This window comes from Capra hircus, chromosome 4, assembly GCF_001704415.2.
Source record: "Capra hircus breed San Clemente chromosome 4, ASM170441v1, whole genome shotgun sequence".
NCBI lineage: Eukaryota > Metazoa > Chordata > Mammalia > Artiodactyla > Bovidae > Capra > Capra hircus.
In genome coordinates, this window is record NC_030811.1 from 38186189 (window position 1) to 38209002 (window position 22814).

General features: G+C 40.1%; 1 protein-coding gene across 1 annotated transcript in view; it reads right to left on the bottom strand.

Annotated features, from left to right (window-relative positions):
- VPS41 (VPS41, HOPS complex subunit) overlaps positions 1–22814 on the bottom strand; it is a 200147-nt gene that overhangs the window by 175439 nt on the left and 1894 nt on the right. The window contains exon 2 of the mRNA XM_005679350.3: positions 12912–12950. Coding sequence (XP_005679407.2) covers positions 12912–12950 — 39 coding nt within the window. The remainder of the gene's footprint in view (positions 1–12911; positions 12951–22814) is intronic.

Consider the following 22814-nt stretch of genomic DNA (forward strand, 5'->3'; position numbering starts at 1 on the left):
GGCAGGAGGAGAAGGGGACGACCGAGGATGAGATGGCTGGATGGCATCACTGACTTGATGGACGTGAGTCTGAGTGAACTCTGGGAGTTGGTGATGGACAGGGAGGCCTGGCGTGCTGCAATTCATGGGGTCACAAAGAGTTGGACACGACTGAGTGACTGAACTGAACTGAACTGTAAGAAATTACCATAAACTCCGGTGGCTTGAAACACTAATTTGTTGTCTTACAACGCAAAACAGACCTCAATACAGATCCCATCCCAAGATGACAGCAAGAAGCCTTTCTCTGGAGGCTCTAGGCGAGAATCTGGTCCCTCGTCTTCCCACCTTCTGGAGGCCACTGGCATTCCTTGCCCATGGGTTCCCCCCTCTCTCCTCCACCTTCAAAACCAGCAAGAGTAGATTGAGTCCTTCTAACGTAACATTACTCTGACCTTCTCTACCTCTCTCCTGCACCTGTAAGGACTTTGTGACTACACTGATCCCCACCTGGATAATATCCCTATCTTAAGTCAGCTAGCAACCTAATTCCCTTTGCCATATTACATAACATGTTCACAGCTTCCAGGAATTAGGATGATTTCCATTATTCTAGCTACCATTATTCTGCCTATTACTGAGAATAATAAAAGGATCAGAGGTAATAAAAATGATGATGGGCTATGGTGCTGGATCCCCTAAGCCAAACCCCAAACTAAAAGAGTTCTCGTTACTTGTCCCTAAATTAAAATCACAATCCTCTTGAAGACAGAGGGTGGGATAAAACAGATCTAAGCTTGAGTCTGGAAGTCAGAGGTAGTCACTGCTACTTGTTTTTGGCAAAGGGACTTCTCAAATCCCTAGTTTCACCATCTTCTAAGTAACGATACAGTGCCAGTTTCATATAATTGTTGTAAAGATAAATTCATTTGTCATTTATAAGTACCTCGCTAGTGAAAACTTGGTGACAGGGTCCCTGCTTTCTGGAAAGTAGTTGGCATACAACTGGACAAAAATAACACATGCCTACTGAACACCTTTTAATGACAGGCAAAAACAGTCACTAAACAAATGTGTCCTTTATGAGCATTCTAAATATCAACATTTTATAATACATAAGCTAAGAATTTCTCTGAGCAGAGACATTTTGCCAGCTAATCTCTTTTGGGCCCATTCCAGATAGGTTCCAACACCACTTCCCTACTATGAGACACCATGACTGTTCTTATAAGGATCACACCAAAGGGCTCACCTTTACAGACCCAAAGGTGAAGCTGTAGACCTCATCTTATTCCTCTTCCAAGCAGTATCTGGTATAACTGACCACGTTCTTTCTGCCGAGATGCATTCCTCCCTTGGCCTCTGGGACACTGCTTTCTAGTGCTCTATTCCTACTTCACTGGTTACTCCTGCTGACTCCCCTTTGAAGATTTCTCTTCATATACCAGATCTCTAAAATGTTAGAGTACCCCTAGGTCCAGACATCAGGTCTCTTATGTATCTGTTCTCATGCCCTGAGATCTCACTCAGTTTCATTATTTTAAATACCGTCCAAATGTTGATTCAAAGATTCTTATCTTCAGCCCAGACCTGCACTAGTCTTTTTTTATCCAACTGCCTACTTGACATTTGCACTTGGATGTCTAATTGATATCTCCAACTTCAGTTCAGTTCAGTCGCTCAGTTGTGTCCAACTCTTTGTGACCCCATGAATCGCAGCACACCAGGCCTCCCTGTCCATCACCAACTCCCGGAGTTCACTCAGACTCACGTCCATCAAGTCAGTGATACCATCCAGCCATCTCATCCCCTGTCATCCCCTTCTCCTCCTGCCCCCAATCCCTCCCAGCATCAGTCTTTTCCAATGAGTCAACTCTTCGCATGAGGTGGCCAAAGTACTGGAGTTTCAGCTTTAGCATCATTCCTTCCAAAGAAATCCCAGGGCTGATCTCCTTCAGAATGGACTGGCTGGATCTCCTTGCAGTCCAAGGGACTCTCAAGAGTCTTCTCCAACACCACAGTTCAAAAGCATCAATTCTTCGGCGCTCAGCCTTCTTCACAGTCCAACTCTCACATGCATACATGACCACTGGAAAAACCATAGCCTTGACTAGAAGGACCTTTGTTGGCCAAGTAATGTCTCTGCTTTTCAATATGCTATGTACTTAAATTACCCCAAATGGAATTTCTTATTTACCCATCCTGCCCAACTACCACCATCACCACCAACTCACCCTGAGCAACAAAACCAGTGCCATCTAGAGACTTCCCCTATCTCCATTAACAAGAGCTCCATCATTCTAGCTATTCATCCTCATTCCTCTCTCACTTACACCTCCATGTCCTGGTTAAGAAATCCATTGGCTCTACTTCAAAAAATACACGAGGGACTTCCCTGGTGGGCCAGTGGCTAAGACTCTGCACTCCCAACACAGGGGGCCCAGGTTCGATCCCTGGTCAGGGAACTAGATTCCACGTGCTACAACCAAGAGTTCACATGAAGGTAAAAGGGACAGTCGCCCAGTCGTGTCTCTTTGTGACCCCATGACTGTAGCCTACTAGGCTCCTCTGTCCATGGAACTCTCCAGGCAAGAATACTGGAGTGGGTAATCATTTCCTTCTCCAGGATCTGTCCGACCCAGGGATCGAATCTAGATCTCCTGCACTACAGTCAGATTCTCTACCGTCTGAGCCACCAGAGAAGCCCCAAGAGTTCACATGCCACAACTGAAGATCTCACATGCCACAACTAAAGACCCTGTGTGCCACAACTAAGACCTGGCACAGTCAAATAAAGAATTAAATAAATAAGTATTAATAAAATGAAAATAAAGAATCACTGGATGTTTTTTAAAAATACCCTAATCTACATCACCTCTAGCTAGAGTTTTGCCTAAACCTCCTAACTGGTCTTGCTGCTTCCTACTTGCCACCACTCCCTGACTTTTTTCAAACATCATCCAAAGTGATCTTACTAAAACAATGACCCTCCAGTGGTTTCCTGTTTTACAGTAAAAACTAAAGTCTATAAGCTGACTTCAGACTCTAGCTCTTGGTCATGTGCTTCTTAAGCAAGACTTCCTACCATCCTGCTTCAGCCCAGCTCATATTCTCTAAAACCTCTATCATGACCCAACTTGTAGGTACCGTATTTGTTCTTCCTTTTATCAAGAAGACCTTTCCCTTGAATATTTACTTAAATGCCACCTTATCAGAGAGGCCTCCCCGACTGCCCAGGATAAAACAACAGCCCTCAGGCCACTTCACAGCCCCCTTACCCAATGTTATTTAATTTTTATCTACCACATTTATTATTACTTGATATAAATGTTTTTATTGTCTGCCTTCTTTATCAAGTGCTGGTATATCCTAGTACCCAAAACATAATACTACTCAAACATTCGTTGAATAGAGAAAATAATCAATCCATCTTGGCTATCTAAAATAACTTCTTCTCCTTAGGTAGTAAAATTATAAATTCTGTTCAAATATGTATCATACCAGAAAGAGTCATGTTCATCTTAATTGCTAACAAATGTCAGAAATATAGATTCACAAATCTTGCATCTGGAAAGTTTCTACTAAGTTTCCAAATGTATAATTTTTATAATATAGGCTTCACAAAGAATGTTTATCCTTGCCTGAATGATGCAATAATCAGCAGAACCTGTTAATATTAATAGCTCATTAAATGAAAAAGCAAATTTTTAATCCAAGGGCTATTTGGAAGGATATATTATAATCCCATGCTCCATTTCTCACACCAATCAATCTCATAACAAAGTACATTACCATTTCAGTTACTAGTTGCGACAATTTGTTTATTAAAATTAATAGATGTAAAGAACCAATTTAAGTTTCAATAAATGATTCACAATGTTCTACCCACCAGGTTAAATACTTTTTGTGTGATGCATTTTGATTTAAAAAACCTATCTGCTGATTTCTCCCAATGACTGGTTTTCAGGTCAACAAAGCTGAAAAAAAATTCTCCTTGTGGTAGATGTCCCAAAAGGTGCATTTAAAATTAATTCCTCATTCAACATAAACTATGTATAGGTTTATTTTAAATAGGCTCAGCTATCTGTCAGTCTTTCTGGTTTGTTAAAATTAATTCAGCTAACACATTCAAGCCCTCCTAATTGTGATATCTGCAAGACCTGAGCAAGATGTAAATGGACATCACTTAGAAGGCAGGTTTACTAACAATGGTTAACAAAATCATAAGGACAGAAATGACACTAATTAACAATTAGTTATCACATGCCATGGCCCAGGCACAGGTCATGTAATTTACAGGCAATTTAAAGAAAGACACTACAGACAGAGTAAGTCTTAGTTTCGCTATTCAGTTGCATTCATGAATAACAAAAGGTCACTGGGACTCTTACTTAGAAGAAAGCAGACCTCACTACATTTCAATTTCCATTTGGTGCTCTTCTCTTTCCTTGTAATCCCCATTTAGCCCGAAGTTTTCCCTCTTGTTATTTTCTTCTTGCTGTGCAAGTTTAATCTTGAAAGGTTAGGCTAACAATTTGATGCTTCTATTGCAAAGTTTTTTGTACAACCCAATAAACTCCTACAAAAAGGTGGAATAAACTTCCAAATAAACAATATACCAAGAACCTATTCAAAGCAGGGTTTAAAAAATATGTATCTCCATGAAGCAGAACAGCTTGTTTCCAGCTTTATAAACAAAATTTTCCACAGTACATTATACCTGGTCCACAAATAGGAAAGACCTTATTTCTGTATTGTTAATACCTCAACTTCTTTTTCCTGCACCACTGATTCTACTCAGAAATAAATCTATGGTGTGTTAAGCCACTATAATTTTGGAACCGTTTGTTACTGCAGCATCCTGCCTGATATAGGACTGCAGTCAATATTAAATAATCCAAGTAAAGCAAGGAGCACAACACAAGGAAGTCATAAGTGAACTTGAAAAAAAAATGGAAGTAAATGATGATTCTTCATGATTTAAATACTGCCTTCCACTAAAATGTCTAAGAACAAAATGAATCAGGTGTTGGAATTATCTGGCAAAGATTTTTAAAGCAGCCATCATAAAAGTGCTTCAACAAGCAATTATAAATTCTCTTGAAACAAATGGAACGACAGACTCTTTCAGCAAAAAAACAAGCTATTTTAAAAAATGAGAATTTTAGAACTGGAAAATATAATACCCAAAAGAAATAACTCAGTGTTTGGGTTCAACAGCAGAGATGACAGGACAAAACTAATGAACTTGGGATCAATCAACAGAACTTACCCAATCTGAACAACAAAGGGAAAACAGACTGAAGAAAATGAATGGTCTCAGGGCTCTGTGAACAATAACAAAAGGCCTAACACTCATATTACCAAAGGCCCAGAAGGAGAAGAGAATAAAACTGAAAAAGTATTTGAAGAAATAATGACTGAACTTTTTCCAAATTTGGTGAAGGACATAAACCTACAGATTCAATTAGCTAAACAAATTTCAAAGAAGAGAAGTCAAAGAAATCCACTCTAAGAGACATCCTAATTAAATTTCTAAAGACTAAGGTTAAAAAAAAAATCCTGCAAGCAGCTGGGGAAACACGACACATGACTTATGGGGGAGCACCAACTCAAACAACAACAGATTCCTCATTTGAAATGACAGAGGCCAGAAGGCAGTGGCACATAATTTCTCAAGTTCTAAAAGTAAACAACTATTAACCACAAATGCTATATCTGATGAAAACATCCCCCCAAAATCAAAGGGAAATAAAGACATTCTCAGATGAAGAAAGACTAAAATAATTTGTGTCTTGCAAATCTATCCCTAAAGAATGGGGTAAAGAAAGTTTTCTAAACAGGAAGGAATAGAAGATAGAAGTTAACAGATAAAGGTTTAAAACTTTAAAAAGAAAACATAAAAATGGGTTAGAGTAGGGGGTAAACATAGCAGATTAGCCCTCTTTTCATAAGTTTCTTAAAGCATATTTGATATTTGAATTAAAATGTCTAATACCAACTGATAAGCTCAATGAACAGGAAACATATTTAAGACAACTGTACTTAAAAAAATGGGAAGGAAGGTTTCCACATATGACTGGAAATATTACAATGTTGGGGATACCAGCAGACTGTGAGCAGTTACATACGCATATTTAACACAAAGAGCAACCATTAAGAAAATCACACAAAGTAATATACTCAAAAATACTGTTATAAATAAATCAATGCAGAATTTCAGGAAAATGTTCAAGCAACTCACTGACAGGGAAGAAAAGAAAAACAAGACAAATGAAAAACAGGAACAAACAGAAAACAAAAAATGGCAGTCTTAAGCCCTGATATGTCAATGATTGCCTTCAATGTGAATGTTCTCACCATGCCAGGGAAAAGACGAGAGTGGCAGAGTAGGAGAAAGTCAATCTCAAAAGATAAACACACTGTACGGTTCCATCCCTATAATATACTTGAAATAACAAACATAAAGAGATGGAGAATAGAACAGTGGCTGCCAGGCGTGGGGGGAGGGGAGGGAGCGGCTGTGACTTAAAACGAAAGTTGTTTTTCACCCTGTGATGAATGGTTCTATATCGTGACAGCATTGGTGGTCACACAAATCTTCACATGTGATAAAAGTGCACACAATCAAACACACACTTACACAGACGAATGCACAAAAAACTGGTAAAATCTGATTAAGGTTTGTAGACTGCACCAATATCAGTCTCATAGCGTATCACATCTGACTGTGCAATATTAGTTACCCAAGATGTTAGCGTTTCAGAACTAGGTAGCTGGTATAAAGAATCTCTCTGTATTACTTCTTATATCGGCATGTCAATCTACAATTACCTCAGAATTTAACACTTTAAAAAAAAAGCTCAGGAAAAAAAAAATGTTTATTAGAGTATAAACTATTCTGGCCTTATATAAAATCTTGAAAAAACAGAGGCCAAGAAATAAACCAAAGTTTTCCTCCAATTCCCCGGTCTGAGTTTGAGGTAGGGAAGAAAGGACACAGTTCTATATCAGGTTCCATACCTTTGCAACCCAAAAGTTCTATAACAGCAACTGCTATAGACTTTTTTTTTTTTTTTTGCTATAGACTTTTCTAACATGTATAGACATTAACATGTTTTGTTAAAGAGGAATACTTGTATTGTTAAGTATATAAAGTAATGCATAAGCACATAAGTGTTAGTCGCTCAGTCATGTGTGACTTTTTAGAACCCCATGACTGACTGTAGCCTGCCAGGCTCTTCTGTCCATGGAATTCTCCAGGCAAGAATACTGGAGTGGATAGCCACTGCCTTCTCTCCCCTTCTCTCCCAGGGGACCTTCCTGACCCAAGGATCAAACCTAGGTCTTCTGCACTGCAGCCAGATTCTTTACCATCTGAGCCATCACGGAAGCCCCATAGGTAATGCGTATTTGTTATAAAAAATTTAGAAAAATGAAGACAGATTATAATAGTAAATGAGAGTCACATGACCCAAATGGCCTTGTAGTATTTTTCTCTATGACCATATGTGCACTTTGGAAGTTGAAGAGAAACTAGATTATACTCTAAATCAGGAATCAGCAAACTACAGTCCATGGCCAAATCCAGCCATATGCCTGGTTTTGTACAATCTACAAACTAAGAAGAGCTTTTACATTTTTATATGGTTACATACCTACATAATATCTTCAATACTATCTCTTGGATTACAAAGCTTTAAGTATTTACTATCTAAACACTGACCAAAAGAGCTTGCCAACCACCCTACATGGTATTTTTGTAAAAAGCTTTTCTAAATTACAAAGATAATACAATTCCTTATTTCTAGATATTTAGCCTGTTTCCAAATTTTTATAATTCAAAGTTGTAATGAACATTCTTGAAGCTAAATTTCTGCACACAGAAATTGATATACTTTTCAAAAGGGATGTAACTCATAATTAACATTATTTTATATATGTTTATTATTCTAAAATAAGAATTTTATCAAAATTATTAATGTCATACATACATTAGCTAGACAATCCTCTCTTCTCCAGAATAATCAATAAGTTCAAAGATTCTGAAATCAGCATCTTACCCCACTAGTTGAATAAACCAAAATCTGTAACATCATCCAAAATATCATACCTACACGACAGTAGCCATCCATCCCTAAAAACTGAAAAGGTCTTTGAGCTTCAAGACGAGAATGAAATCTTTTTGAAGATAATATACTTTTCTGTTAAACTTTACAAGAGAAACACTGTCTCAAAAATAGTCTGGCTCATCATATCAACATGGAAAAAACAGATGACTGTATATTAAAAACAAAAAAAAATCCTAGATATGAGGATCAGTTTATTTTTCCTCCAAATTTCCCATTAATTATTAACATGATCGCAAGACCCCTAACTATGTAGCTTATTAAATAAACATTACTTCCTATCTTGGTTGTAACCTGGCTTTGAATTTCTACTTTAAGTGCAAAGAACAAGTTAAAATTCTTAAAGATTGACGTCTTGACATATATACCACTTTCAATTATTTTAATTATACTCCACACCTCAAATTCATTTCATTTGGCTGCAGTTTTCAAGATTAGTGACAAACATACTGATAATTCTGAGTATTCAGTGTTATTTTCTCAAACACATTACAATAAGAACTTTGAAGAAAACACAGGAAGAAGCTTCATGACATTGGATTTGGCAAAGATGTCTTGGATATGACACCAAGAGCACAAGAAACAAAAGTAAAAATGGATAACTGAATTGCATCCAAATTAAAAATGCCTATATATCAAAAGATAGACTCGAGAATGAAATAGCAACCAACCTATGGAACGGGAGAAAATATCTAAATATCTGCATATAATTAAAAAGGGATACACACGTTAGTATATATTCTTTATATACTACCAATATATCTTATATACAGAGATATGGATGTAAGCAGGGCTTCCCAGGTGGTGCAGTGGTAAAGAACGCAGGAGACACAGGAGACCAAGGTCCGATCCCTGGGTGGGGAAGATCACCTGGAGGAGGAAATGGCAATCCACTCCAATATTCTTGCCTGGAAAATCCCATGGACAGAGGAACCTGGCAGGCTACCATCCATGGGGCTGCAAGAGGACTGAGCGCGCACGCACACACACACAAATACAGGTAAATCACTTATAACTCCACAAATCTATACCTACCTACCTACCTACCTAGCTATCTATCTATCCATCCATCCTATCCACAGGTTGTTGAGTTATACTTATAGCTACTGAATAAGGCATTAATATCCAGGTATCCATCTGATATCCATATCTACACCTGAAAAGGGTTAATATTCAGAATATATAAAGGATTCAGCTCAACGAAAAAACCAAACAACTCTATCAGAAAATGGGCAAAGAACCTGGATATATCTCCAAAGATACATAAATGGCCCACAAGCATATGAAAAGATGCTTCACATCACTGATTTTTGGGGAAATGCAAATCAAACAACAATAAGATATCTCCTCACACCTGTTACGATAGCTACTATCAAAAACAGAAAGGAAAATAAGTGTTGGTGGAGAAAAGTTCCAGAAACAGGTTGCCCAACAATGTGAATAAACTTAATGATACTGAACTGTATACTTAAAAATGGTTAAGATGGTATATTTTGTTTTAATGTATATTTTACAACTAAAAATTTAAAAATTAAAAGTCAATAAAAGAACTTCAGAATAACCTAACACTGTAGTTTTCCTATAATGTGAAAGTCTAGTTTATATGAAATGCAGCATTTCATAAAGTGGTAGAAGAATAAATTACTATACTACATGGTTGAAAACACTAAGTATTGTTCACAAAAATGGAAATCATCTGAGCACTTAAACATGCTTATTCATAAAGGAAAGCCTATTTGTACAAAAAGAGAAAGCTTAATTAACAGTTACAAAACCAAATAGGGGGTGACTTCGCTGGTGGTCCAGTGGTTAGGACTTTGCATTCCAATGCAGGGGTTGCAGGTTTGAAGGTTCAGTTCCTGGTGGGGGAGCTAAGATCTCACATGCCTTCCCCCAGAAAAAAACAATAACATAAAACAAGCAATATTGTAACAGATTCAATGAAGACTCATTAAAAAACATCTTTATAAAAATAAAAAAAACCCTAATGGGAAGAAGGGACAGAGGCAGAAAAGGAAGAATAAAGATTCCCTGGGAATCAAGTGGTATGTCAATACCAATATCAATCTTAGAAGTGGAAAGTGGTTCAAACTGAGTGAGAAATCCAAGAAAATCTTCTCCAAAGACTAGACCGCAAGTAACTTACTATAGCTACAATGACTTCATTCAGCTCTACCACCAACCTAACTATGCTGCTGGTGCATAAACTCACTAGAATTGGTATTATCTGGAATGGCAACCACTTTCCTAGAGCCAGTGTGGGAAGAATCTCCAAGCCCTCAGGTTGAAGCACCAGGCTGTAAAATCAGCCACCAGCACCACAGCTAAAACAGAAGCTGGAGATCACTAATATTCCCAGCGTGCTTCCCATGTGCTGAATGCCAAACATGACGACTTGCAAACATCAATCTTCTCTAATCCTCACAACAACCATACGAGGTTAGCAGTCACTCCCATTTTTCACACCAAGAAGCCCAAGAATGGAAGAACTGACACGATGCCCAAAGTAACACAGCAAGTATGAAGCACAGCTGAGAGATGACCTGAGGTACCATCCTGAGAAGGCACCATGGCTGGAAGGCAAGAAGACTGAAAGAACCCAGAGGCTGGGGACCAGAATCGGAACCCATTTCTCCCACAAAGCAGCTACGACATTAGACTCTCAGGTTACTTTTTGGGCCTCAGTTTTCTCGACATTAAAATATCTTTTCTTTCCATCATTCTTGAAATGTCGTTAACTTTATTCCTTAACTTCCTAGTTTTTGGTTCATTTCTATTCTGAGATTTTTAAATTTCTGGTTTAAGATAGTTTTTTTGTGCGCTTGTTTGTTTCAAGATATTCAGTTTATGCTGGAGTGTTACGTTGGTGTTCTCTTGGAAAATTTTTTATTCTCACTACTTTTTTATCCTGTAAGCAGTTTTGTATGGATGCTACCATTTCAGATCATTTTTAAATGACTTAGATGTTCCTGGACAGCATAAACAGGTGCTCCCAGGGAGAGGTGAGGTGTTTGGGTGGTTTACTAGGTTTCTTAGTTACACTGGTAAGGGAAGGGCATTTTGTTTGTTGTTAAATTTTGGGCACGGCCCATGATGTGTGGGGCATGTGAGATCTCAGTGCCTTGACCAGCGATCAAACCTGTGCCCTCTGCATGGGAAGTGCTGAGTCTTAACCACTGGACCACCAAGGAAGTCCCACATTTTCTTTAATAAGTGGCATCCTTTTTATGGGGGCGTGGAGAGAAGAGGTAAATCTCCTGATTGTACAATATTGTTTGTTTCTGACACCTTGATATCTCTGCTTTTTCCTTTTCCCTGTACCACCAGACCTCCAGGGAATGCCTCCCCCTTGTCTGCAGAAGTGGCCCCATCCCAATACTGTACTTTTGGTGTTTCACGAATTTTCAAACTCCTTCCTTTAAATTCTCAACAATCAGTTCTCAGATCCACCAGGCTCAGACCTGTACTCACAACTTCCCTACTTGGGATTGGGCATGACTTCCCCTCGTTTTGTGCCACCACTGGGGCTTGGCCACACTCCCCTCATTTCCATCCATCTGATCCTCAGCTCCAGTCAATCCAAAGCTGGCTCTATTAGTTTCAAATATTTATTTCCCCACTTATTTTGAAGTTTACAGTCTCCCTGTTGCCTAATTATGCTGGAGGCATGGCTTACAGATTCTTTTGTTTGCTCCCTTTCTGGATCATTTCATATCTGAAAGATGGGTGGAAAGATTTAGATGGACGCAGGTGCCAACATCGTGCTCACCCTGGAAATGAAATTCCTGGACAGGGTTCCAACACTGTAGGATTCTGAACTAGTGATCCTCAGAACACAGGGTTCTCAGTTAAGCAAAGTTCTCCAAAAGTAAAAATGGTGCTCTGAAATGCTTTCAATGCATTATTAAAAATCAACAATTATTATATCCTATCTATAAGTAATTTCAGTTACACTTTACCAGGATTAAAACAGCATCACAGATCTTTAGTAGTGAAAACGTTAGGAATTACAACTCTATAGAAACTCTACAGATGTATGATGGCATAATATGGAAGATGTTCTCTAGAGGAATATGTATAAGACCACCTTTTCTCCCCAAAGCATAAAAGAGACTATCTGTAATATCAGTCCAAATTTAATAGATGTTATCACAGATACTTTTATAGTCCTCTGAGCCAAAGGAAATACTATAAGGGAAAAAAATGTACCTATTATTATTAGTGTATCCATAAAACTAATAAGCTAATCGATCAGTGTTATGCTTAAACTTATTTTTTATGCATAGCCTTGAGAAATTTTTTAAAGGCTTCCTTTATATATTACTTTTTCTCCTTAAAATACAATCTTTACTACAACTGAGCTCCCTAACAGTTTTTTAGGTAGCTACTTCCCTTTTTATGAAATATCATTTCAGTGATTCAGAAGTTATACTAAAAAGCACATCATATTCATTAAAAGAACAAAGAATAAATACTGCAGACCCTACAATGGTTATTTTTAAAAATAGGTTTTTAACTGTCAAGATTGGTTTGTAAAATTTGGCATGAATTTCCTCACTGCCAACACACTTAGGATTAAAATATTGTTCAAAATAAGGAAAACACTTTTTGCTCCTTTTCTCGTTCATTTTTTAAATGAATCTAATACTTTAAAAGATGACCAACATATTCCTCCTCGAGGTTTAATCACCTATGACCCTACCTTACCTTCCCAAACCCGGGGAATGTTCCATTTAGCAAGGCATGACCAGCTCATGATGTTGGCTCAGCTAGAAATTTCCATGCTCTTGAATCACCACCTACCTCAGACTCATCTGTAGATTCTTCCAGAGATCCAGTTTCCTACAAATCATAGAGGGGGGAAATGGTTACAACACATGACAAAAGAAGAAAAAATATTTTCGAGGAATAAAAGTCCTCACGTCCTCACCACCAATACCTATTTGCTCTTCTTTAGCAGTAATCTTCAAACCCAGTTTGAAGAACTCCACATGGTCCGACTCTCACAAGCCTCCTACGACGTCTCCACACCCTGCAGGGCTAAGATGGTCATCCTGGGTCCACATGGAACTGTCACTCCCAGTGACCTCCCTCAATGGGTCAGCAGCTTAACAAATGACTCCAGGAACTTCTTATGGGAGGACCCAGAAAGCTCTTCCTTCACTAAAGATGGAACTCAGTCTGGCAAAGCAGAGTTTACTGATCTCAGAAGGGAAGAGGCAACTGCCACTTCAAATTGTCCATAAGTCAATTTTTATACAGCAAACCTCAAAGCTCTTTTGCTGTTAATTATTATGCTATTAATCTGGCTGAGTCAAAATGACTGTCTTGCTTAAACAGCTTTTACAAAAGAACTCCCCTAGTGTGGTACCTTATCAGGCACTGCGCAAACAAGCTGTATAATTTACATCCACTCTTTAAACCATTAACCGGAAGACAAATTCTGCCATTTAACAGTTTTCCTCTTGCAAGACAATGAATCTTGCTGCTCTGGAGAAAACAAAGCAAAAGGGGGGAAAAAATGGACTTGGTCCCGCTAATCTCTCACCTGTCCACTGAAAGAGAGAATCTGCTGATGCCACGCATCTTCAAAGGGGTCAGCAAAACGAAGATTTACTTAACGTGCTTATAGATATCAATAGCAATAAAAGGTTACAGCTAACGTGCTGACAGTGAACATAAGCATTTCTCAACCATCCATGAGACATAAAAGGGTGGGGTGGGGGGCCAAGGACATTCACAAGCCAAAAAAAAAAAAAACGGGGGGGTAGGACATTCTAGATACAAAGAATAATTTTTTTCAGGACCAAACAAATGAACATTTTAAAGAAAGGTGGATGCACATATCACTCAATGCAAATTGGACTGCAGGATAAACAGACACTGGGTGTGTGAAAATATTTTAATTTCACGTGTCTAAAATCATTAAGAGCCTGGCAGGTGGCAGGCTCCCTCCAGAAGAGCCTTGTGGACAGAACAGTCCCTGCTCACAAGTTCATCTGTAAAATGGGGATGAATAATAGTTGTAATTAAGAATATGATTGTAGTTATAATATTAACTATGATGAATGTGAACATCTCCTCTATATCCTAATATAGCCTGTTTGTTTTCAAGATAATCTAAAATATTAGAAAGTCCTCAGTAACTTGGAGCTATGATCTTTCCACAGCAATGTTTTGTTCTTAGTTCTAACTATGACACATAAAAAATCTAATTCTATTGCTTGCCAGTTCTCCAGACAGTTAATGAAACAGATCAAGCTGACTCTTCTAAATTATTTCTCCCCTACACTAATCATCCCCTGGTTAGTGTACCTGCCCTCCTGATCCTTCTATTTTGAACACAGACATACTCCACTTAATATTAATAGTCACTGTTCTAATGTCTTCACTCAACATCTATAATATATCACTCATGATGCTAAATGTTTCACATGTAGTATCTTGAAATTTCCTAATGCCCTCCAAACTAAAATGCAAAGGCTTAGAGTTTGAACTTAAATGACTTCTAACATCCCTGACAGTTTCTGCACATTAAGTTATTAGCATGAGCGAAACCAGGCTTTGACAGCTGTGCCAATAAGCCACGGCAAGATTCCTATCTCCCACCTCTAGAACTTTCAGGGAACACTTGACTACTCTTTTCCAAAACTGACATTAAATCAAAGGAAACATTTTTTCCTAATTTGTGATCCATTCAAATATACACATGGTGTATAAGGACAAACATCCCACTTACATGCATCATTAAAACAAAAACGTAAGTTCCCAACCAGCAATTTCAATCCAAAAACTCAAAATCAAATTACACATTTGTTCCCACCAGAAAGCACGCAGAGGCAGAATCTGATACCTTAAGGCATGCAAATATAAGACATCTGAGTCTTCCAGCCCTCCTGTGGCTGCTGGTATCAATCAACACAGAACATTTATTTCAGGACACTCAGAGACTTAGCATTAGCACCAGCATGAACCTCCCAAACGGAGCTGTGGCCTCAAAAAACGACACTTCTACCCACGATGCTATCAAAGCCCCGAATAAGTGCCTTCAGGAACTGGCTGGCTCTGTTACTTTTTAGCATCCTTCATTCATCAAGCCCCGCTGCTCAATGCTCCAGAGAAAGAGGCTAGAGGAAGATCTAAAGTGAATGTACCCAGTGAGGGATCCCAGAAGAAGAAGGCTGAACATAGAGAAATAGTGACTTCCAAACATTTTCTCTTTTTTTTTTTTTCTTTTTTAATTTCACATACACTTGGGGGCTCAGCCGTTAAGAATCTGCCTGCCAATGAAGGAGACATGGGTTTGATCCCTGGGTCGGGAAGATCCCCAATGAAGGAAATGACCACCCACTCCAGTATTCTTGCCTGGGAAATCCCATGGACAGAGAAGCCTGGTAGGCTACTGTCTGTGGGGTCACAAAATATCGGAGACGACTTAGAGACTAAACAACCTTCAAATCATCAAAGTGTAAGTTATAAAACTGTGCTAGCTTCTAAGATAAATATGTCAGACACAACAAGACAAACATTGCAGTATTCCACTTATGAGACAGAGAGCTGAACAGAGGTTACCTAGAGCTGATGTTGGGGGAATGAGAGTTATTGTTTAATGGGTACAGTTCCAGTTTTGTGATGACAGAAAGTTCTAGAGATAGATGGTGGTAATGACTGCACAAAGGTGAATGTACTTAATTGCACTGATTCCTTACACTTAAAAATGGTTTAAATGGTATATATTATATGTATCTTATCATCATAAAAAAATATGCTGCTCTGCTTGAAGCCAAAATGAAGGGCTGGAAAGCATCTAGTGACACAAATGTGTAGTCGGACAAGTTCTGGGCATCAGATTGAAATCTAACTAAGTCAACAACTGTTTCATTTTACCTTTCTTTTGAACATCAATCCCTTAATCGTGTGTCCAAACAGCATTAACTAAAAATCTCACTGCCTTGGCAAGTGACCTCTTGAATCTACTCAACCACTGACAGAATCGTCTTCCCAAAACACACAGTAGACTGGTCACTGCTCTCCAGCAAGATCATTGAAGCCCACCCCAATCTGGCCCCCAGTGCACTTCCAGCCTCACTCCCCACTCTCTGTACAGACTCATGGCCCTCCAGGCACACTGGTGACTTCTCACGCAGAGATCACATGCTCAAGTCTCTACGTCACCGGAAGAAAGAGTGACTTGCAGTCTGGATGTCAACTGTAGGTGTTTTGTTTGGTCTAGGTAGTGTTTTTAAGACCTTCACATAAAAATCTGTATTTCTGACTTCATAAACTCAGATACACCTGAAATCTACATTTCCACAGACATCGATTGGAGCTGAGCAGCTATGGTCCTGGAGACAGAATGCACTTCACCACCAACACCCCAAAAGTCCCAACACCAGGCAGTCCCATTCATGGCCACTCCACATGCCCGCCCTTGAGCCTGTGATGCCAGTGCAGAGCCTCCTGAAGCACTTCCCTAGCCCTTGGCCCAACTCCGCACACTTCCTAGTGTTCCTCCAACTCTCAGCTTGCTCCACAGGACAATGCTCAGTAAGCACCTCCAGGAGGTAGGGACAGTCGGGCTGAGGGCCTTCAATCTTGCTTCAACACAGCCTGGACTATATGTCTTCCATTTCCATGTTGCCAAAGTGAAAGTGAGGTCGCTCAGTCGTGTCTGACTCTTTGCGACCCCATGGACTGTAGCCTATCAGGCTCCTCCGTCCATGGGATTTTCCAGGCAAGAGTGCTGGAGTGGATTGCCATTTCCTTCTCCAGGAGATCTTCCTGGCCCAGGCATCGAACCCAAGTCTCCCACGTTGCAGGCAGACGCTTTACCATCTGAGCCCCCAGGGAAGCCAAAGCAAGGCTAAAAAAAAAAGTTAAAAACTCACTGGCTGTTTCTAAATCCTAAACTTTCCTCACAGCCCAACCTAGCCCTCATCTCACTCACAAAACTGTCTCCAATGAGTTCAGGCCACAAGGTCCAGATCTGGCCTCCTATGGCCTCTGTTTCTCCTAATATTAATTGTCTGATCCTAGTAGTTATCCTTTTAAATTCACTGTGGATAAACCTAAAGGCTTTGCCTGTCTCCAACTATCCTACCCAAAGGATAGGATTCAACAGCTGGTTGCTGATGATCACGATGAGAAGAAATAAGGTGCTGTAGAGAGAATGTGGAGAAAAGGGGACCCTCTTACACTGCTGGTGGGAATGTAAATTGGTGTAGCCACTATGGAAAACAGTATGGAGGTTCCTCAAAAAATTAAGAGTTGCCATATGATCCAGCAACCCCTCTTCTGGGCATATATCCAGAAAAGATGAAAAGCCTAATTTGAAAAGATACATGCATCCCAATGTTCATAGCAGTACCATTTATCATAGCCCAAACAGGAAGCAACCTACATGTCTATCAACAGATGAATGGATAAAAGGAGATGGAATACTATTATGCTACTAGTATACAATGCAATACTACTTTGCCATAGAAAACAATGAAACAAGGCCACTTGAAGCAACATGGATGGACCTAGAAAGTATCATACTAAGTGAAATGAGTCAGAAAAAGACAAATACCATATGAAATCACTTACATGTGGAATCTAAAATACGGCACAAACAAACTAACCTACAGAACAGAATCACAGAGAAAACAGATTTGTGGTTGCTGGGGTATGGGTGGGGTGAGGAAGAATGGACTAGGAATTTGGGATTAGCAGATGCAAACTGTTATATATAGAAGAGATAAACAACAAGGTCCTACTATATAGCACAGGGAACTACAGTATCTTACCGTTAAATGTTTAACCATAATGTTAAAGAATATGAAAAAGAATATATATATTTAACTGAATCACTTTGCTGTACAGCAGAAAGTAAAATACTGTAAATCAACTATGGTGCTCAGTCATTCAGTGGTGTCCAACTTTTTGAAACCCCAGGGACCACCAGACTTCTCGGTCCATGAAATTTTCCAGGCAAGAATACTGCACTGGGTGGCCATGCCCTCCTCCAGGGGATCTTCCAGACCCAGGGATTGAACCCACGTTTCTTGCATCTCCTGCACTGGCAGGCAGATTCTTTACAACTAGCGCCCCCTGGGAAGCCCGCAATCAAGTATACTTCAATAAAATAAACCTTAAAATAAATGAATGAATAAGCTGCCAATCCAAGGCAGTAACGCTGCACCGCCTCTGTGTATTCCTTTCCCACTTGTGAGTAAGAGTAAGTGCATTTTCTCCAGCTCATGAGCTCTTGGCTACAGGACAGCGACAGAGGGGGACAGAGGCGTGACAGCACAAACAAGGACAGAGTGCTTCACACAGAGTGTTAACCACCTGGCGGCAGCCCCGGGAGGGAGCAAACGGGGCGCTCGGAAGGTCCCCACAACAAGGTCTTCCCACGCACCTCGACCCTAATCCCACCATTAGGGCCCCGTGACAGCAGCCGGGAAGAAGATACAGCACAGCCAGCCTCAGAGGCCAGGAGGGGTTCAGAAGATGTCAGCCCAGGAAGAGAAAGACAAGCCAGGACCTCCAAGGTTGTGAAATCCTCACAATTTGGAGGGAATAGTTTGTTAAGCACCATGAAGAGAATTGAGGGGGAGAAATGGGAGGCTGGAGCCTGAGGAAGGCCAGCTCCAAACTCTGCAGGATGAAGAAACAGAGCAGAGACCAGGCCCCAGAGAACCAGACTGGGCTGGAGACGGACGTGAAACACACAACACTTACTGCCACCTTCTCTCCCATCCCAACACACTGTGTGCCATGGCTGAGCCTGATGACACAGTGGGACAGGTCCCAACGTCTGACAAAGGCACGGAAAGAGGAAATATTTTGTGTGAATTGTATTTGATATCCTCGTGCACAGAGCTTCCATCACAGAAAGCTTTGGGTCCCACAAGGACTAGGCTGTCTGAGTAAGATGAATGGGTACCGCAGGAGCCGATAGAAGCAGAATACGCAGGTTACCAACCTTGTTCAACCCATCAGGCTCAACGGCTGCTCTCATTTTACTCTGCAAATGAAGGAAAGCCTCGAGGACTGCCCCCGTCTGGTGCCTAGTGTCCCCATCCGAAATCTGACTTTGCATCAGAGCCATCTAAACTGTCTGGGGAACTGGCTAATATTTGCTAATCCACTCCATGTTTTTTTTTTCCTTTTCCATTATGGTTTATTGAATATAGTTATGGATTTTTTTGAACTGTGGTGCTGGAGAAGACTCTTGAGAGTTCCTTGGACTGCAAGGAGATCCAACCAGTCCATCCTAAAGGAAATCAGTCCTGAATATTCATTGGAAGGACTGATGCTGAAGCTGAAACTCCAATACTTAGGCCACCTGATGTGAAGAACTGACTCACTGAAAAAGACCCTGATGTTGGAAAAGACTGAAGGAGGGAGAAGGGGACGACAGAGGATGAGATGGCTGGATGGCATCACCAATGTGATGGACATGAGTCTGAATAAGCTCCGGGAGTTGATGAACAGGGAAGCCTGGCATGCTGCAGTTCATGGGGTCACAAGGAGTCGGACACGAGTGAGTGACTGAACTGAACTGACGGATTTTTCTTTTCCATTATGGATACTGAAGATAGTTCCCTGTGATATACAGTAGGATCTTGTTGTTTATCCATTCTCTATATGACAGTATGCATCTGTTAAATTCAAACTCCCAGCCCATCCCTCCCCTACTTCTTCCCCCGTGGGAACCACAGATCTGTCCTCTACGTCTCTGGGTCTGTTTCTATTTCACAGGTAAGTTCACTTGTGTCATGTTTCAGATTCCATATATAAGTGGTACAATATGGTATTTGTCTCTTTCTGACTGACTTCATTTAGTATCCACTCCATCTTCACAGATTCTGATGCAGTAGGTATAAATCAGAGTCCAGATTCACAAGGATTTGATAAAGCAAACAAACAAAAAACCCACTAAGGAAGATCAAGTTTCTAGAAGAAACAAAGGCAACTGTGACTGATTAGCCATGAGCAGGGAGTTGCATGAAACACAGAAGCCCGCCCGGATCTGATGAGTGGTCTCTACACAAAGTGGTAACCTGGGAGCCAGGGAGGCTACTAATGATCAGCTGATGTCACCAGCCTCCAGCCAACCAAGCCAGAGGAAGATGGGAGGAGAGACTCACAAGGCAGCAAGCTCATCGGCTGAGCTAATTCATGACTATACTTGTTACATAAAGGTAAAGACTGGGTTTCCTAAAGATTTCTCTGATCCTGTGCTTTTGCAACTTCTTGTTCAGGGCTTTGCTTTTCTTTTAGTTATTTATTAGTAAATGAAAGTGAAAAGTGTTAGTTGCTCAGTTGTGTCCAACTGTTTGCAACCCCATGGACTGCAGCCTGCCAGGCTCCTGTCTATGGCGTTTTTCAGGGAAGAATACTAGAGTGGGTAGCGATTCCCTTCTCCAAGGGATCTTCCCAACTCAGGGATAAAACCCTGGCCTCCTGCATTGCAGGCAGATTCTTTATGGTCTGAGCCACCAGAGAAGCCCACTTATTAGTAAAGCTGCTTTTAAAAGACCTGTCTTCACCAAACTATATGAAGACTGTCTGCACCTTAGCCAATCCAAGTTTGGGTTATAAATCACTTTCCTATTTACAAGCCAATTGCTTCAATCTGGTATTGTAACATACTTTATCTCATTTCACACTCACAAGAATCCTGGGGAGTAAAATTCCCAAGCTACAGGCTTGAAAAGCCTGTGATACTCAAATATCTGTCACCTTGATTTTTACTTTTACACAGGGCACAATCACATGAGGGTATACCTGCTCACCAACGTACTATCTCATAATCCTAAAATGCTCTACAGTACAGACAGAATGCCCCTAATTTCTAAAAGGCAGAGGGAAACTCAATGTAGAAGCTCTCCAGTCTGGTCAAAGAATAGATGATCTGAGTGACCAAGTATTTTAATGGACCAGGTTCCCTGCTGGTTGGGAGGAAAGAGAGTACCCAGGGAGTTGACAGGGTAAGGAACGTAGGAAATGTAACCTACAATCCACGTGAATGGATTTTCAAAACTTTCAGGTCAAACAACAGCACAAATTCTTTGCACCTAGCTTAAAAATTTGGTGTTTTCAATTCAGAAAGGTATTCTCCCCCTAATAAATCCATTTAAACATTTTATTAAGTACCTAGTACCTGTGTAAGGCACTGGCGCTGTGAGAGATACAGACATGAGTAAACTCTGTGCTCGTTCTTGAGGACTCAGCAATCTGCAGTAGAGCTAAGACAAATACACAAACATACAAACAGCCAGACTTCGGGCAGAATGTCTCTCACAAGCACGGTATGGGCAAATAGTGTCAGACATCTGTGATTACGAAGGTCAACTATAAATCATTTTGGTGAGAGATAAAATGGCTGGTTAGAGGATTTCCAGGCACATGCAAGGTGAACTAATTTATATGTAGTTATTTTTACTAACCACTTTAACCATTCTCAGAATAAACAAGGATTTCCCAATGACTTTTTTTAAAAAAGTTCATTCATATCCAAAAAGTGATCTTTTTTAATCTTTTTTTTTTTTTTTTTTTTTTTTTGTGGCTGCATGACACAGCTTGCAGAATCTTAGTTCCCAGACCAGAGATAGAACCCCTGCCTCCTACTGGAAGCACAGACTCCTAACCACTGGATCGCCAGGATATTCCACAAAAAGAGATCTTGAGTTTGCGAGTCTGTGAACTGTGTTATACTAACTCAGCATATATCTCACTCTCTTGGTTCTTCCTAAAATTAAGAGGGATAAAAGAGCCATCACCAAAAATACAACACTCAGAAAAGTTAAGAGGAGAGGTTGACTTAGAGTAAGTTTAATTTTCTGTTTTTTGGCCAAGCAGCATGCGGGTTCTTAGTTCTCCAACCAAGGATCAAACCTGAGCCCCATGCATTGGAAGCTCGGAGTCTTAACTACTAAACTGCCAGGGAAGCCCCTTAAGTAATTTTTTAAAAGGCAGAGTGTTCTGGTAAAAGATCATGAGCATTGGAGACAGAATACTGGAGATTTATTACAGACACAAGCCTGGGTAAGTTACTTAAGGCATATGAACTTCAATATGCTTATCTGTAAAATTCAATCATTTAACATATATTGAGAACCAAGCACTTGTCCAGGTGTCAGGCATACAGCAATGAACAAATCCTTGCCATCCTGGAGCTTACATTCCATAGAAAGGATATATAAAAATGAATATAGAAATATACAGAATATACAGGGGAGAGGAGAAAGGAAATTTAAAAACACAGTATGTCAGATGGTCATGAGCACTAAGGAGAAAATTACACTGAAGGCGGTTTTGAAGAATGGTCAGGGAAGGTCTCACACAGAAAGATAACACCTAGAACAAACACCAGAAACAAAATAACAGCAGAAATAAAAAGGAAGTGAGAGAAAGTCCTGTTAATACCTGGGGTCAAAAAAAGTGAGCAGCATGAGCAAAGGTCCTGAGGCAGGTACATGCCTACTTTGTTGAAGGCAGAGTAAGAAAACCAGGGGAGCTGATGCAGAGGGACAGAAAGGGAAGAGAATAGTGGAAAATGAGGTCTGAGAACAAGAACGGGGAGCAACTGTGACAGGTGCTATAGGGAACTAGACTATCCTAAGGACTCTTTTTTTTTCCAGAGTGCATAGGAAGCCATCTGAAGGTTCGGAGCATAGGAGGTGACTGATCTGACTTACATATCAGAGTAAAATT